Below are 16,693 nucleotides of genomic sequence, written 5' to 3'. Positions count from 1 at the left end.
CTCTCACTTGGTCACTTCACGGTTGTCTCAGAGCGTACCTCCCCTTCCCAGATCATCCCAGACCTGCGAGCAGCACGGGCACTGGCACAAATCCTGTGGGAATCTGCTCTGGCCTCCCGCTGGCCTCTGTTGTGAAAACTGTCTATTTGTGCCTTCATTCCCCTTGTTGCACATCTTTTAATCTGTTATTTATGCAGGTGAGAACCTTCCCTTTTGTCCCTGGTCTGTAGAGCTATTCAGCTATACAAAGCTATCTTCAGGAGATCGAACCTAGAGAGGATATTCAGGGCGACCTAATCAGGTTAATACAAGCATAATAGAAGGGTAGATAAAGATCATTGTTGATGATGTGAAGAGAGAAACATAAAAGACTTATGCTTGTGCAGTAGTCTAAACTGAATGCATCAGCATTGGAAAAGGACTTGGAGGTTAATGTAGTAGTTTAGTTCCTTATGGATCTTTATGATCCATATGATCCTGATGGATCAAGTTATTAGGATGCCTTAGAAATGACTGTTTTGCAATATGTTAAGCTTGAAGCAAGGAAGCAGAAGTAAATATCTCTGTTGACAAACTTTTCGTAGGACTAAAAGCAGCAGTGGAGTTATGAATAAAGATGTGGGCGTACCTGCCATATATAAAAGTGTAAAAAAGCCCTGCTGGGCCAAACCAGTGGTCTGTCTGACCCAGTATCAGTCTCTAGCAGTGGCTAAAGGGCACGCTATTTAGGGAATGCACGAGGTCTGGCCACTTTCTGCAGTCCGTTTCTCACATGCTCCTCCAGTTTCCGCAATTGCTGTGTTAGGGTTGTTAGATGCTGCATCCCTATCTTCTCATTTGCATTTACACGTACAGTAATTTAGAGCTTTTAGAACTAAAATTATGTTTTAGTTCATTCAAAAGCAAGGTTTTACAGCTAGCAATAAGGACTAATGCCAGATCTACAAAACAGGGAACTGTTCTGGGAAGGATGTAGGATTTGGCCATCTGAAGGGGATGGAGTGGTCAAAAGTAAACTGAACCCACACTGCCATGTGCTTTGAAAAGTGCTAATGTGATGCCTGGAGATAGAAGCAAGGGAATAGTGAGAAGAGGTAAGGACAATATTTTACAGCTGTATATGATGGCTGAGAGACAGATGCTAGAATATTGCCTCTGGCTCTGAATTTCCCACATTAAAAAGTGTATTTAAAATTAAAGAGGTTTCTGAAAAGAGCAACAAAACTGATTTGAGATCTGAGGAAAATGCACTATAATTTATGAACTGAAAGAGACTGATGTCTCATTAGCTCACCCTAAAAAGGATTGAGAGGTGACTGCATTAAATGGGGGGCACCACTGTGAAAAGAAACTGAATACTAAAGAGCTATTCAGTATTGTGGAAAAAGATGTAACAAAAAATAATAGTCAGAAGTTTAAACAAAAGAAATCAAGTAAGAATTAAGACACATCTTTTAAAAGTGAGGATGAGCATTTGGCTTATTAATCTGTCTGAGGAGGGAGTGCGTTTTCCATCATGTGATGTTTTTAGGCTCAAGCTGGATGCTTTTCAGGAAACTACGTTATCCAAATTCAAGTAATTTGGCTCATTATGGGAGTTACTGATTGAAACTTATGGGGCAGTGATCTATTGCTCAGACTAGATGACCTAATGGGCCTTTTTGGCTTTAAATTTGGTGAATCAGAGGACATGTTGAATATGTGCTGTGAAGCCCACTACAGTATGCCCTTTTCCATTCTCTAGCAAACTTGATTTGCTCTGTATTTCCCAGGTCCTCATTTTCCGTCTAATCAAAAGTTAGACATTGATTTGTTTGTGGCTCTGGTTGTGATGGCACAGTGAGGCAGATAGATAAACAGTTCCAGGTCTCTGAAAATAATAGTCATATTTTGAACCTGTCTCAGATTGTTTAATGGAATCAGCTTGATTTACAGGTCCAAAACTCCTTTGCGTTTCCTCTGCACTGTCTTTTCTTTATGAATAGTTCAGCAGTTGGATGAAACAGGCTGGCAATTTTGCTCTTCAGCAGCCCCTTCCATGCAGGTGGCTAATAATTAAGCTGTTGTAGCTCTGTGTAAGAGGGAGCTTTGGCCTGAACCAGTCATTTACAGTTAATCAGAAGCTGGATCTCTTTAAACATTCATTTCAAGCTGCGTTTATATCAGAGGCAGCTGCTCCTCTGGTAGCACTGACTGGTGGGACTGTAAGATGTGGATGGTTAGTACCAGTGAAGAGTTGTAATAAGGTGGCTTTTGGACTCTTATTTTTAAAAGGTCTGCTGCCACTATGGACGGCTTCCTGTCTCAGGCTGCAGATTGCAGAAAGTGATGCAACTTTTGTGTATAACAGTCAGCAACATCTTTCGAGATCAGCTTGGAAGTAGTGACCATCTTTCTGGAAAACCTGGAGAGCCGGGATACTCTGTTATCTCCAGCATGTGACTCTGCAAGAAGGGCTTGTGACCAGACCTCCCTTCCTCTGTGAGCTCAGAACCTCCCTCCTGGTCTTTATCATATTCCCTTTTGGTGGAGGTCACTTCTCCCAGCGTAGCCTTGCGGCACATCCGATGGCAGGGCCGAAGCGTTCCTCAGGAGGCAAATTAAGCTCTCGAGATGCTCCCATATTGTCCTCATACACAACTTGCTCTCTAAGACGGTCCCAGTTCCCCGTTGCCAGCTTCCAGCTCCCAGGAAGCTTGTGCTTATTTCCCCTCACCTTCTCCACTCCAACGCGGAGTGGTTCTCGCTTCTGCCCGTCCCTTCCAAACCCAGCTCCCTCTCTGAGCCTGCGTGTCCGAGTGGAGAAAAGCTGTGCAGGAGGTGCCCACGCAGTCTCGGGTCCCCTTGCAGCAGGGCTGGCTCCACATATCTTGCTCCATGCGTGGGGTGCCGCCTGTCCCATGTCCCCGCAGGGCTGGTGGTAGGGCTGACGATATCACCGGTGGGAACACTCCAGACGATTCCCACGCTGGGCTGTTTTACAGCACCAGTCTTCTCCTCCCAGTGTGGGCACTGTCCGCTGCTGCCGGCCTGCTGGCGCTCCGGCCGTTGGCTCCTCTGCCCCGTCTCCGCCGGGACGGCTGGCGGCCAAGACCCAGCCCAAGCCGGCAACAGAGCTGCCCCGGAGGATTACGCAGCCTCTATTATCTTTTCTGGATTTCCTCATGAACTCGAACAATTCCTATCTGTCTCCGGCACAATGCTGGATGTTCATAGGAACTCTACTGAATTCTGGTACTGCAGTAGCTCCTTTTCTTATGAATGCAAGGCTGCTACTGTCTTATTATTTAGATCCCTCTCGGGCTTCACTTTCTCTGGTCTTCTCAAGAAATCTCCAAATTAGGGCTACATTTAAAGGAAGAAAAAAACAAGCAGAAAAATTGCATGTCTATAAAACTGCATGCATGTTAGAATTCACTTTTTTATTTCCTGCTTCTGTGGGCCCTGTGTCTGTCTCCGCAGGGGTAGGATAAGCCCATGTAGAGTTGCATCTTTTCCTGAAGAAAAGTGTTTGAAGCCCTTATGTTTTCTCAGATGAATTTGAAAATATGAGTGGAAGTTGTTAGATGCAAAGGTGTCTGAAGTGTGCTGCAGTGTCCTGAGATGAAAACTCTGCGAGAAACGAACTGTCGTGCAGCATTTTGATGGGATGTGCAAGGCAAGCCCGGAGGCTTTGGGGCGTGGGTGCACGGAGCACGGCTGGAGGAGGGTCCTGGAGGATTTAACACACTCTAGTGGAGCAAGAACAGGCAGGGGACTAGTAATCTCCTCCCAGATCACAGGAAGAGGTAGCTGCTGAAACTGCTCCTTCAGGAGATAGGCTTTTAGTAAATAATTGGAGGAAAAAAAAGTGTAATTGGAGAAAACCAAGCAAAGTCATTTACGGAGAGGCAAAAAACTTGCCTGGGCTTGTTCGTTTTACACATACTGTCTGATCCCGTAGCTGGTACCCCAGTCCCTGGGTTATGAGGAACTGATGTTCTCCCATCGTGATTGCTTCGTTTGAGAGGTGTGGAGCTCTGCGTATCCTTTCCAGGCCATTTCTCGTTCAGGCTGAGAGCTCTGACTTAGTGCGCACTGTTTGTCCCCTAGAGATTGCCCTGTGCCTCTGGTCACCCTTGTCATCTTTCCTTTTACTTTTCCTGTTTCTGCTGTCTCCTGAAAAGATGGGGTAACCAGAGCCGCACGCGATACAGAAGATCCTGATGTGCTGCCAATTTACGAGCATCATAATGGCCGTTTCTACGTCATTTTGGTTCAAATCCCAGCACAGGTCCTTATGCGACTTTGCCAGTGAAATCTTGTTTGTGGCAGTTTAGTTTCTCAGGAGCCTTTGGCAAAGGACCTTGCTGAAAATGGTTTGAAAATGAGAGTGCAAATTGCTAAGCAAGCTGGTCTTATTCTCGCACCTGTAGGTTTCCTCCAAGCTCTCTTGGTAGATTTTGGAGGTAGGACTTCATAGAAAACAAGTGGATCTCTCAGCAACATAAATGTTGAGCCCCACACCTATACTAGTTTTACACATGCCTACGGATCGCTGTCGCCCGTCCCGCGCTCCCTCGGCACGGCTGGTGTGCGCGACGCACTGCCGAGCACAGCGAGCGCCTCGCTGGGCTCACGCTGGAGCGCGTTCAGACCTCCCGGCCGAACACCGTCGGCCTGGCTGATCCGGTGCTGCTTGCAGGTGTGCTCTCAAATCTGCGCTATTCACACTTCCACGGGAGAGAGTTTTTATTCCCTGTCCGTGAGTCCTTCTGCAACGGCATCCGTTGCGGTGGTGATCAGCGAGGATCCTTACGGGGGGGCCCTCAGGGACTCTTCCCTGAGTGACTCTTGCCTCTTGATCGCTTGCTGGCCTCACCTACTTTCCCTCAGGCTTCCTTCTTCCTGTGCGTTTGTTAATTTTTGTGTCTTTAATATTGTTGTCATTTTGCATGTAGCTTGTCAGTTATGCTCTTTTCTGTTCTCATTCGGAAGCAACTTCTACTTTCTTCCTTCTAGTAAAGGAAATCTTTCTGCTTTCAATAGATTGCTTTGCTCTGTTGATTTGACTGTTCCATCTTTTTGTGGGGACCTCTTAGTGGCTGTTTTTTCATTTTTGCCGTACATTTGCTCTGCGCTTCTAATGTGCTATAATGAAATATACTCCCTACTGCCTGCAAGCACATTACCTTTTCAGCTGCTTCTTTTAATTTCCTTTCAACTCTTTCTCATTTTTGTGCTCTTCGGTGAATAATTTTTGGCTTTTTTGCTCTTACGGATTTGTTGAGTTTGAGTTCTTTATTGTCATTATTGCAGGGTGGCTCTTGAATAGATCTTGTCTATCATCCTGCGCATTGCGCAGGATTGAATCTAAAGCTGTGAGCTCTTTCTTCAGGAAAGAGTCATCCACGCTCTCTAAAAGTTGAGAATCTGTATCATTTTCTTTCAGGAGTTGTTTCTAAGGCTTTGATTGTTGTGATCACAACTTATAATTGTATAGAAAAAATTATCGCTTGTGATTATGAACAAAAGTTAGCAACTTGTTCTCAATGCTGCTGCTATTCCTACCATCTTCTGGCCCTGTTTCCCTCTCGCCCTCCTTCCGCCTCCCGCCGGGGTGCAGCGGCCGTTGTGGGTGCTGTGCAGCCAGGACGGGCTGACGGTGTCTGCGGTGTCATAAGTAGACGTTTAAATAGCTGGATTATGCCCACAAAGGACTGTGTAGCATTTTGACCTAACAGCTAAAGTAAGCATCTTCCTTCTGATTTCCGACACAAGTTAGAGAACGGAAGAGACACATTAGAAGATGGAAGTTGCTTGCGCTCTTAAATGTGAAATGTTAATACTCTACAGTCTGTATCTCTGCAATGTAAAGCTTGTTATAAAACTCGAAAATTTTTATGCTGGAACCTTCCTTCCACTGGTGCTTATACTTGTGCGCATTTGCATGTGTTTGTCGGTCCGTGGTCTTTCTGTTAGCCACGTATTTTAGTGCTGAAAAGCATAATTTGACAGTGAGGAAGAGCCCTAGAGGCTGAATAAGCATGTAGCAAGGCATAGGCAGTGTTTGGCTTTTTATTGAAGGGTCCCTGAAAAAATGATTCATATTCCACTTCTCTTTGCAGGCTGGAACAGAACTAAGCTGACATTTCTCAAAGGTTTTGAACCCCTGATTTCTTGCACCAGCAAGCTGCCTCCTCTTCCTTAGTACCTGCTATAGGACAACGCAGCAGTGGATAAGCATGCTGGCTTGCTGATGGTCAGCGATGAAATAGATAACGTTGACCTCTGTTTGCAGTACGAACACACGCTGCCAAGCGCGAGTTGTCATTGCCTGAGAAAAATGAGACATCGCATCAGCGCGGTGGCTCTCTGTGTTACATGATTGCTTTGCAGGATGGCGGTGCGGAGACGACCAGGACTGGCACAGCGCAATCCAACACAGATGCTCTGCTGTCTCCCACCATGTGCCTCAGCAGGATCGTTTACTTTTCTCCGGGCGAAGCTGTTTAATTTTTCAAAACGGTGCCTGTTTAATTCACAGAACCAAACAGATGCTATTAAGGGGAGAGAGGGCCAAAACAGCCTCTTAGGTTAAATGTTACAGTAGAAGATAGGACTACTGGAAAGAGTGAGCAAGGATGTGCAGCTACTTCTGAGGTCCTAGGGTGAATGCTCGTCTTCTCTCAGTCTCTTTGGGAGAAGTCAACGTACTGGTGGCAGAAGGAGTTCAGGCGCTGCGGATCCGCTAGAGCTCTTTGGAAGAGCTGCGGTGCCCGTGGAGAAGGTGGAGACCAAATCTGTCTGTTAGCTTCTGTTTCGGAATCCAAGTAGACACCTGTGTTCAGGCCTCAACTGTTCAACACGTTCATGAGCAAAATATGGTTATGCCACAGTATAAATCCGTGCTGCACCTACCCCTTGACTGCTGCGAGCACTTCTGGTCTCCTGTTCCGGGAATGAGATAGTGGTCTTGGAAAGAATAACAAGGATGGGCAGAAGTGTGGTGTCCTCTGTGGGAATGGGCAAAGGCTCTTAGCCTGGGAAAGCAGTGAGTGTTGGGGGAGCGCTGCAGAGGCAGGAAGGAAGTGAACAGGGGGTGGTTGTTCACTTTGTCTTCCAACAAAAATCGGGAATCTTAAACGAGACTGACAGGCAGTGACTTAAATGGAACGCCGAAGCACGACTAGATGTTGTTCCCTCCTCCCCCAGAAAGTGTGGAGGGGGGAAGAAAATGAACAAGGAAGGGAATAAAGTGACTGGAATGAGAGAAGGTTAAAGGCCGAAATATAAAAATAGGGGCCTGGAAGGGGAAGCCGCGGTTACTGATGGGAACGGGCTGTTGCCGAGACAGACCGCTGGTATTACCACTGCGGGGTTCCTTTGCTTTTCTGCTCTTTGCCTGCAAGAGTGGATGCTGTGCAGAGCCTGCTGTTGCTCTGAAACCGCTGGAACAAGGGAAAGGAAGCAGCAACAGTACCGAAGCACCTGCGTCCGTGCTGCAAAACCGTGGCAGGCTCCGGGTGGAGGCAGGTTCCCGCGCCTGTCTGCCCAGCCGGCGTCGCAGCGGGCTCGGGGGCGGTGGGGGAGCGCTGCAGCAAACGCCACAGCTGTAGGAAATACAGCCTTAAAATGATGGCCTGAGCCTTGAGGACGGAGGGAAGCTGTTTACCGTACGAGGGAAACTTCCTGTGTGTTATGGGATGAAATTTAGGAATATGATTTTTAGTGCTTGAATGCTGTTTCCCTCGTCAGGGTCTCTTCTCCAAATGACTGAAGAGCTTGTTGGGTTCCCGACAGCGTTTACAATGACTTTGTTTTACAACTTCTTTATTTGCACACCTATGAAAACTTTCCGCAGTATTCGATAGACTCCTTACACTCTATCAGAAGGATATTTAAATGGAGTGTTACTATTGTATTGTTATTAATTGTCAGTATTGCTAGTATTGCCATGCAATGCTCTTCGGGACTTCTCATATCTTATGGGATTTCATACAATACAGGGCTTGAGTCTGCCCTGAGCCCCAGAAAATGGGTTAGAGGGGAATATGCTAAGTCCTACCCTTCTCTAATTGTAGAAATCTTATTTTTTTCCCTCTACTAATCAACTGATATGGAAAAGATTGTGATTTTTCCCATTTTATCCTTCTCCTTGTTATCACTAGTATTGTTCCTGGGTATGGTTATGGATTACAGGGCCCTGATGATGCTCACCTCTAATTGCCCTCTATTTCTCTCCATAGAAGTGTCTACGGTTAAATCCAGACGTTCCTGTATGGGTTTCCAAACAGCGCATTCTCTGCATTTTGAACCACAGCCTGAAGGATGTTCTGAATTATGGACTATTCCAGCCAGCCTTCAATGGCAGGGCTGGAAAGTTTCTGGATGAGGAGCGCCTGCTGAGGGAGTACCCCCTGAATCCAGATACTCCTGTCCCCTACTTGGAGGTAGCTATTTTTTTTTTTTTTTTTAATATATGTACACACACATATATGGTTTTGTCTTGGGCAAGGATTCAGTCGGTCAAGTGTAGGTGTCTATTTTAGGGTGAGCTGAAGCATTTTTTTAGGCTCTGTTGGCTGTTGCTGCAGAGATCCCCATTGGCTCTAATGGGACTTCAGCTACCTGCATGTGGACCTCTGCATTGAGGAATCTCATTGCTATATTCTACCCACAGAGTCTATTTAGAAAGCATTAAACAGTTAAACCACGCATGTTCTTATAAATGCAAACATGAATGCAGTTATTATAACCAATCCTGGCTAATTTGGAAAGAGAGTACTACACAATTTCTTAGCAAACAAACATTTAATATACACAGAAACATTTGGAACATTAAGAATGCTTGCAAGTAAACTTATGAGGTAGTAAATTCCCTAACGTTCCTCATATAGGCGTTAATGCTTTGTTTTTGTAGGATTTCGTACGATGTCCATACATAATATCTTAGCATGCAATCTAAATGCAGGCTTGACATGGATATTTGTTGTGTGTCACATTGATTCTTCATAACTTGATAAGAATAGCAGCTGACCACTTGAGAATCATGTTGGAAAACAAAAAGTCCAGAACCTATTTACAGGACATTAATCCTATGCTGATACCATTGAGGTTTCTTGAGCCCCAGAGATGCATTAGCCCTCAGGGCTGCCTGTGAAAGTCATCAGATAAATGAGTTTTTGTGTATAATGACAGAAGAAATATGGAGTTAAAAAGAAGGTATCTGCGGGAGTTCCCTGGAGAGGCGAGATGCTGGCTTCACTCTGTTGCGGATCACTGTAGATACTCCCGATTCCTTCACTGGGATGAAACAGCAATGACAGTGAAGCAGACTGGTGATCAGGCAACATGCAGTGGGGTCTACCTGCCAAGTGATGAGGTCCAGTTGCTCTCCTGGCGGTTGATTGTATTACCGTATCCCACAGTAGCCTACTGGTTGTTATCTACCGTCAGAAGCTTATCGTGTCCTTCCTGATGAGGTAGTTACCTCATTCGTATGCCGAGCACACAGTTGTATTCTAGCCATTATTAAACATTGTGTGTTCAGTTCACGCACCTTGTAACTTTGAATGAGATTTTCAAAATTTACAGGTCTGTACGTCCTCCCAGTGCAAATCCATTCCATTTGCGATCTGTCAGAGCAAAACCATCTGGCTGTGACTAGCTTAGAGCCAGCTGCCTGCTTCAGTCACTTCTTCAAAAGTTTTGCTGCTTGGTTGGGAGCAGTGAACTGTGTTCTAGAACTTAACTCTTTTCTGAGGGTGACTTTGCCTTGCCCCTGGGTAACAGCTGTGAATTGCCATTGCCCCACAGCTGCTGATGCAACAGCCTTGGCCGTGATCGCGCAGTGGGGAGCAATTTGCAGCTGGGATCTGGGGGAGCTGCGGGAGTTTCCCCAAGGATGAGAGTTGGGAGAGCAGCAGGGGGTTGTTATAGTCCCTCTTGAGCTGGGGTGTTCGTGCAGGAGGCTGAAAGCGAACGGTCAGCAGGGAAGTGTTGCCTCTCCTGGGCTAAAGCACTGCAGAGGGCTCAGAGGCCTGGAGTGGAGTTCATTTGCCACCTCTTGTAACTTGGTGTCAGAGGACGAAGAGGAGCCGCTGAGAGCGTGCTTGCATGACGCAGCGTGACATTGCGCGGGGATGCACAAGTGAACCCTGACACCTGGCAGTGCCTGCAAGAGATGAACATTTGCAAATCAGCAGGCCTGACAATTTTAACCTTGGAATGCTACAAAAAAGCGTGTGAAGAAACATCTGCCCAGTAATACAAGTTTGTAATAAGTTTTGGAATACAGAGGAAACTGCAGAAGACTGAAAATGTGCTAATGTTTTGCCAGTATTGAAAAGTAAATGGGATGAGCTTGGTTACTTTAGGCCAAAGATAACTTTGACCAGTTCAAGTCAAAATAATGAAATGTTGATGGAGGATTAAGTTCACAGCAAATTAAAAATCTAGGAATACAACTAATGCATGGAAAAAACATCTCCTCAAACAAATACAGTTTCATTCTTTAAGGAAATCATATTTCTGCTCGATAAAGATAGCTATACAAAGGTAACATAGTTAGACTTTTGGAGGTGCTTGATTTTGTTCTATGTGATATTCAAATTCAGGCTTAGCACTATAATATGTCATTAGAACGTATTACTGGCTAACTAACCAATGATAAAAAGCAGTTGTCATTGGGATCATCACTGCATAGAGGTAATTCTAGTGCAGTTTCTTAGGGACCAACATCAAGCTTGATGTGGTTACACCAGGGATCTGGGTGTAAGTGTGAAATCACTGCTGATAGTCTGATGAAACAAAGTTTGGCAGAGAATATAATGATGCAGATGGTGTTGTCTAGATCATTTGGTAAAAGAGACCCTTGAAGTATACTTTAAGTCAGCCAAATGACAAACATATGGGGACAAGGATTGTTTGCAAAGGAGGGGCTCTCATTTTTGGAAAACAAAGTTTCTGAAGAAAATTTTATGAGTCTGTTGGTCAAGCAAGCCAAAATGAATTCCAGTGAATTCCCAGTGTGATGCTGTGGCAAAAAACAATCCTGTAACCCTTCAATGCAAACCCTGACAAGTGGTGAGTTGGTTTTAGGAGTGGTTGGGATGGAAGAGGTTGTTACTGGAGCAGTGTTGGGGGGAAAGTCAACGCACTTGACATTGAAAAGAGGAATGGCATAGAAAAGTATAACAGAAATGATCTGCGAATAGAAAAGAAGATTCTTCAGTGAGGGGTTTAGAGCTCAATCTGCTTAAAGGAAGGTCTAGATTACTTGTGTAAAAACTTTTCTGGGGAGAAAAAAAAATCTGCTATTAGAGAGATCCCTAATTTACTGGGGAGAAGCAGAACAAATGGAACAAACTCCACACCTTTTGAAAGATGAAACCAGACAGATTCATATGAAAAATTGGTCAGAATTCTTTAGTGAGGAAAGCAATTAACTATTAGAAGAAATTACGAAAGACAAGAGTGGATTTTCTATCTGTGGTTGTTTTCAGATCTAGACTGAATGTCTTCATGAAAGGCATCCTTTACTGGAATTGCTCAAGAGGTGGATGATGATGATGGTGGGTTTTGTTCTTCTCATATATCTGACGTTCTTCCCTCTTGCAGTTCCGGTACAAAAGGCGTGTGTACACCCAGAGTTTGCTGGATGACAAGCAGTTTGCCAAGCTCCATACAAAGGTAAGGCTGGAGTCAAGCCCAAGAGCTCGAAGCCCTGGTAGCATGTTTAGCACAGACAGTCTGTCCCAATGGCACGTGGTCTATCACAGAGAGAATACCAGGTCTTGGTACGTTTCAGCCTTCCCCGCTTGCCAGGCCACGCATCACCCCTGAGAAGTGCACGGTGCTTGCCAAAGCCTGAGGTAGTTCGGCTGGGGGCAGCTGAAGGTCCCCACCGAGCTGCTGCCGGGTGCCAGCGTGGGAATAGAGTCGCACTGCTTGTGTGTGCTTGGCGGCTGGGCGCGCAGTTGGACTGGGCTCTGCGGGGGAGCTCGGGGCTAGCTTTCCCTGGGGTGCTGGGGCAGGAGCAACACATGATGGGACGGCTGAAGAGACGCTTTATTCGGCGAGCACAATGGTGCGCATTGAGGAGCGCGCCTTCCCCTCCCCCAGCGAGCGACTGCGGCGTGCCTTCGCTTTGCACACAAGCTCGTTGCCTCGTCCCCGGCTTTAACCCCTGCGGGCGGATGAGGATTTTGCTGGCAGGATTCACGTGTGCAGAGTGCCCTTGGTACCCTGCATCCCCCACACATCATGGGCAGTGATCAAGGCGTTTGTAAAGATTAACTGTGCAGGTGTTGGAAAGGACTTCTGTGTGTTTAGAAGGCAGGGAGCGTCACGAGAAGGTGAGCTGCATGCCCGTGATTTCCACACCGTGGTGCTCCCTGGGAGGAGAGGCGCTCGCCAAAGCTCCCAGGCTCTGCGGCTGGGGACACCCTGCCCAGGCACAGCTGGTCACTGCTGCAGGGTCAGGGATGCTGACAGTGACCAGTCCCTGGGCGCACGTTGGCTGGACACCCTCTCGCATTGCTCTTCCCCGGACAGCTGTGGTGACCCCCCGACTTCGTTTCTCATCTAAGAAACTAAGAGCAATAATTGTAGGGTGGCCTGGAACCACCAGAGGATTTCCGCTACTACTAATAATTGTGCCTTGAGACAGCATGCGGCCCCCTGGCGCTGGTTCCTCCGAGGCCAGGGCCAGCAGCATACAGGGAACCGTGGGTGGAAGGAGGAACAAGGAGGGGCACCAGCAGCAGGGCTGGCCATTGCCAGGAGCTGTGTGCGCAGCTTGATGGCTCTAATGTGCTGAGCAGCGTTCAAACAGCTAGGCAGTGTGAAGGCGTCCTCAGCCCCCACGCTGAGCTTGACTCATTTCCGAGGAGAGTCAGTGGAGAACTGGGGCTCCGAGGTCGGAGAGTGGTGATGCGGAGAGGCTCCACCTCGTGTGGGGTGGCCCATGCTTAGAAGGCCCTGAGCTGTGGAAGAAAGTGCAGAGATGCTTTGGGCATTTCTTATTTAAGAAGAATGCAGGATTGCAGGAGATTTCCAGGGCTCCCTGCTAGACTCCTTGTTACTGTATTACGTGAATGCAGGTCTGCAGGGTGCTGCGGAGCTGTCTTTGCTTCTGGTCACATATGCTCCTCAACAGAGAGGCAGGAAAGGGTTGTAAGTTTTCAGTTAACACATAAAACAGCAACAGATGAGCTAGATGGAGCCACAGATGTGAAACAGAAGGGAAGGAAATGTTCTCCCAAAGGGCTTGTCCCAGGTGAAATTCTTCTTCATGGGAAGAAGCAGGTCCCCCGTCTTCCTTTTGCAGAGCTGCAGAAACAAGAAACAAATTGTTGTTAGGGTTCAGATTTGACTCATGAAGATTTTGTCTAGTGGCATAAGAATATCCAGGCAGCAAATCTGGAAAGCTCTCGGCATCTTCCCAACACCAGGAGATATGAATCACAGTACTTGTGAGCCTTGCCGTGTAGGGACTGGATTTCCTAAAGGCAGGGCTGAAGATGCCTGTGACGGGGAGATCCAAGTGGTAGCATCTGAGGACTTCCCTTAAGAATGTGTGGTAACCATAAATGCACTTTAATTGATATTTACTTAATCTCTGTGCTTGAAGCTTCACTTAGAAATAGCGTGGAGGATTTCTTTTTTCTTTTTCTTTTTTTAAAATTTTTAACATGTCCCTTGCCACTAAGATATGGCATCTTGGTGAGATACTGCGCTGCTGCTCCCCATCGACTCCTGCCAAGAGGATGCTGATGTGCATTTCCTTTGGCCGACCCTTGTCCTGCCTCCGTGTGGCACCGCTGTCTGTGACACTCGTGCTCTTTGAAGATCAGCCCGCGGGAGAGGAGACCTCAGCCCGCCTCTGAGGCTGCTCCCCGTAGCAATGCAGTGGAAGGGAAGAAGAGGAGGCAGTCGCAGAGGGAGAGCGCGAGGATGTGTGTGTGTGTGTGTGTGTGTGTGTGCGCCTGTGAGAGACTCACGCCGGCTGCCTGTTTGGAGAGATGACGGCTCCGAAGGCTGGTGGCGGTGCGACGTACCCACCCGGCACAGATTGCCGCTGTTTTGCTTGGAGAGGGTGAGGCTGGGACGCGCGCGTGTGCGTGTGCGTGCTCAACGCCCGTCGCTGCAGCCTGCCTGAGGATGACGGGGGCACAGAGAGCCGGGCGCGCGGCAAGCGCGGGGCGCAGTGGCGGGACATGGGATCCTCTCTGGGAAGGAAGCTGGCCGAGCAGAAGGACAAAAGGCAAACCTCTGGGGACGGCAGACCCCGAGCCAAGACCCAGGTACCGCCTGCTTCTGCTTTGTCACCTCCGCTGTCGGTGTGGCCGGCGCTGCCGGGAGCAGGGCCCTGGGGGCGGCGGGGGCTCCAGGGCCGAGCCGCAACCCCGCGGAGGGATGCTGCGGTGAAGCGCGCGCGAGGGCAGGGCAAGGGGAGCCCTGGCTCCGCTTTGAGCGTGCTGCGAGGTGTCCCTGAGACAGCTCAGGGAATGCTGCTCGGTTCCCTCCTGCACGGCTGCTCGCTTGCACGGGCTTGCTTGTCTAGGTCGACCATGGCCTGGGTTTCTGCTGCTTCTTGTGCATTGAGGGTGCTGGTGTTTTCCTGCAGGAAAACAGATGCACGGAGCGGATTCCTCTGCGGTACGGCGCAGGCTGTGCATGTCTCAGGTCATGGGAACGGGATGGATTATGCGTTTTTTGTAGTGATGCTTAAGCTCTTGGGCAGTGAAATATTGTTTGCTCCTAGATGCAGCATCTGCAGGTGCTGTGAGGGAATAGCTTTAGGGCGCGGGATCGTGGGACCCCTCCTGGGGCTGTGGTGTACGTGAAATCTTTAGGCCTGGGGCCGATGGGCTGGTTGGGATGAGAGGAGAGTACAAAACTAGTCAGTCTTTGGCGTGTGGCTTTTAGCAGCAGTATAACCTGCTTTAATCTTTTGTCAGGGTAACGATGTTGAAACATGATTCGTACCTGACATTTAAGAATTTAAGAAAAAAATCAAAATCAACTCCCTCTTTTTAGTGCCAGTGGACTTGTTCTATGAAGCGAGGAAACGGATTTCTTAGGTTGCCGGGGATAACAGAGTGACTAGGTAAAACCAGTCAGTCGGCTTCGCTCCCTTGTACCTTTGGGGACCCGCAGGCAGTGGCGTTCCTTATAGATCTTTCCCACTGAATTGCAGTAGACCGTTTTGAAATGGGAGTACGCAAAAATGCTTGTTAGAAAACACAATTCCCTTTTACTTCAGAATGGACAGAAAAATCTTGGCGTTTACCAAAATGTCCAGAAAGGACACTGTGCTGCCAAAAGCCTTGGGATGTTGCCACCTTGAAGGGGAGAGAAGCAGCACACTTAAACCCAGCAATTATTAGCAGCACATGTTCCACGGCTGTTGTAGATGACCGATATTAGTATAGACCCCAGAAGCGATAACCGTGGATAGAGATCCTGTTATACTGCGCAATTACGGAAGCGTAGGACAGACCTAACCTAGGGATGAGGTGAGCGCGGGCAGACGGATGCAGACAGACTGAGGAGGATGAAGAAACAATGCGAGCGGCAGCCAGTTTGGTAGACAACACTTGTAGCGCGTTAGCAGCGAAGCTGTCGTCAACTTCTCCGTAGGCGTTAGAGCAAGAGAGGGGTCTGCGACGAACGGGAGGGAGGATGCTGGCGCGGCGCTGCGCGAGGAGCTGCGGAGGCGCCGAGGCCGTGCTCGCCTGGAGACGCACCTGGGCGATGGGAGCTGGCGTTGTGGCTGCGGTGATGCTGGGGAGGGTGGTGGAGGACGGGTAGGGACAAGCTGTGGAGGACCTCGACCAAGGGCACTTCACTAGCTTTTGAGAGCGAGTTGGGGGAGAGAGCGTGTTGACGTGGCTGCATGCAGCCCGAGGAGGGAGTGGTGTGCGAGGAGGGTCTGCAGCTCCTTTCTAGACAGACGAGGTTGCATTGCAGATAAAAACATGCTGCATTAACAGCGGTTAAAGGTGATCAAAGCCTGGGCAAGAATTTGAAACCTGTGGATGGACAGCAACAGTGACATATTGCAGGCTGTTTTTCATTGCCATCAGCTCCGTCTGCATCCCTGGACCTCCCTCCACAGCAAGTTAATTAACCAGCGTTTGAAAACCCAGGTACGAACAAGGCCTGTCCTGCTGCTCTGCTGCAGGAGACGTCACCCGTCTCTGCACTCCTCTTTCCGTACCCAGTCAAATTAACAAACAGGGGGCACGGCGGCAGGTTTCATGGTTAAGAGCAAAGCAGGCTGGCCCGGGTGGCTGCAGTCCGTCTGACCGGGCGTCCTCTTCCGATAACGGCTGGGGCAGGCGACTGGGGAGCGTTTTGGAGCGGGGCAGGCTGGTGCAGGAGGTCCCTGGCGGTGCTGCCCGGCTGCAACGGCAGGGTGCAGAGGGAGCCCGGGAGGGACGGGACCGCGTCCCCGTGTCCCTGGGGACAGGCTGCGTGGTCGCTCCGAGCCCCGTACGCCCCGTTCCTTCGTCAATGGCCGCGAGCCCGTGGGCTGCCCGGGCTGCCAGAGCCGAGGCCGCAGCGGGAGGAAGGGGCGCAGAGCCTCGTCGCACCCTCCCTCCCTCCCTCCCTCCTTTGCGGCGGCGGAGGAGCTCTGCGCTGTGCACAGCCGCGGCAGTCGGGCTGTCTGCAGAGGCAGGGGCTGCCGATGTCGCCCGGCGTC

The 16,693-nt window shown here is 48.8% G+C and overlaps 1 protein-coding gene across 12 annotated transcripts in view; it reads left to right on the top strand.

Moving 5' to 3' along the window:
• SHANK3 (SH3 and multiple ankyrin repeat domains 3) overlaps positions 1-16,693 on the top strand; it is a 376,011-nt gene that overhangs the window by 29,941 nt on the left and 329,377 nt on the right. For all 12 annotated transcript variants that reach the window (XR_010887770.1, XR_010887771.1, XR_010887772.1 and 9 more), the window contains exons 2-3: positions 8,229-8,432; positions 11,602-11,673. Coding sequence is in view for 9 of the 12 variants with exons in the window: in XM_067317628.1 (XP_067173729.1) it covers positions 8,229-8,432; positions 11,602-11,673 (276 nt within the window). In the remaining 3 variants the exon portion in view is untranslated. The remainder of the gene's footprint in view (positions 1-8,228; positions 8,433-11,601; positions 11,674-16,693) is intronic.

This window comes from Apteryx mantelli, chromosome 1, assembly GCF_036417845.1.
Source record: "Apteryx mantelli isolate bAptMan1 chromosome 1, bAptMan1.hap1, whole genome shotgun sequence".
In the NCBI taxonomy this organism is placed as follows: Eukaryota; Metazoa; Chordata; class Aves; order Apterygiformes; family Apterygidae; genus Apteryx; species Apteryx mantelli.
This window is presented reverse-complemented; position numbering and strand designations above follow the sequence as displayed.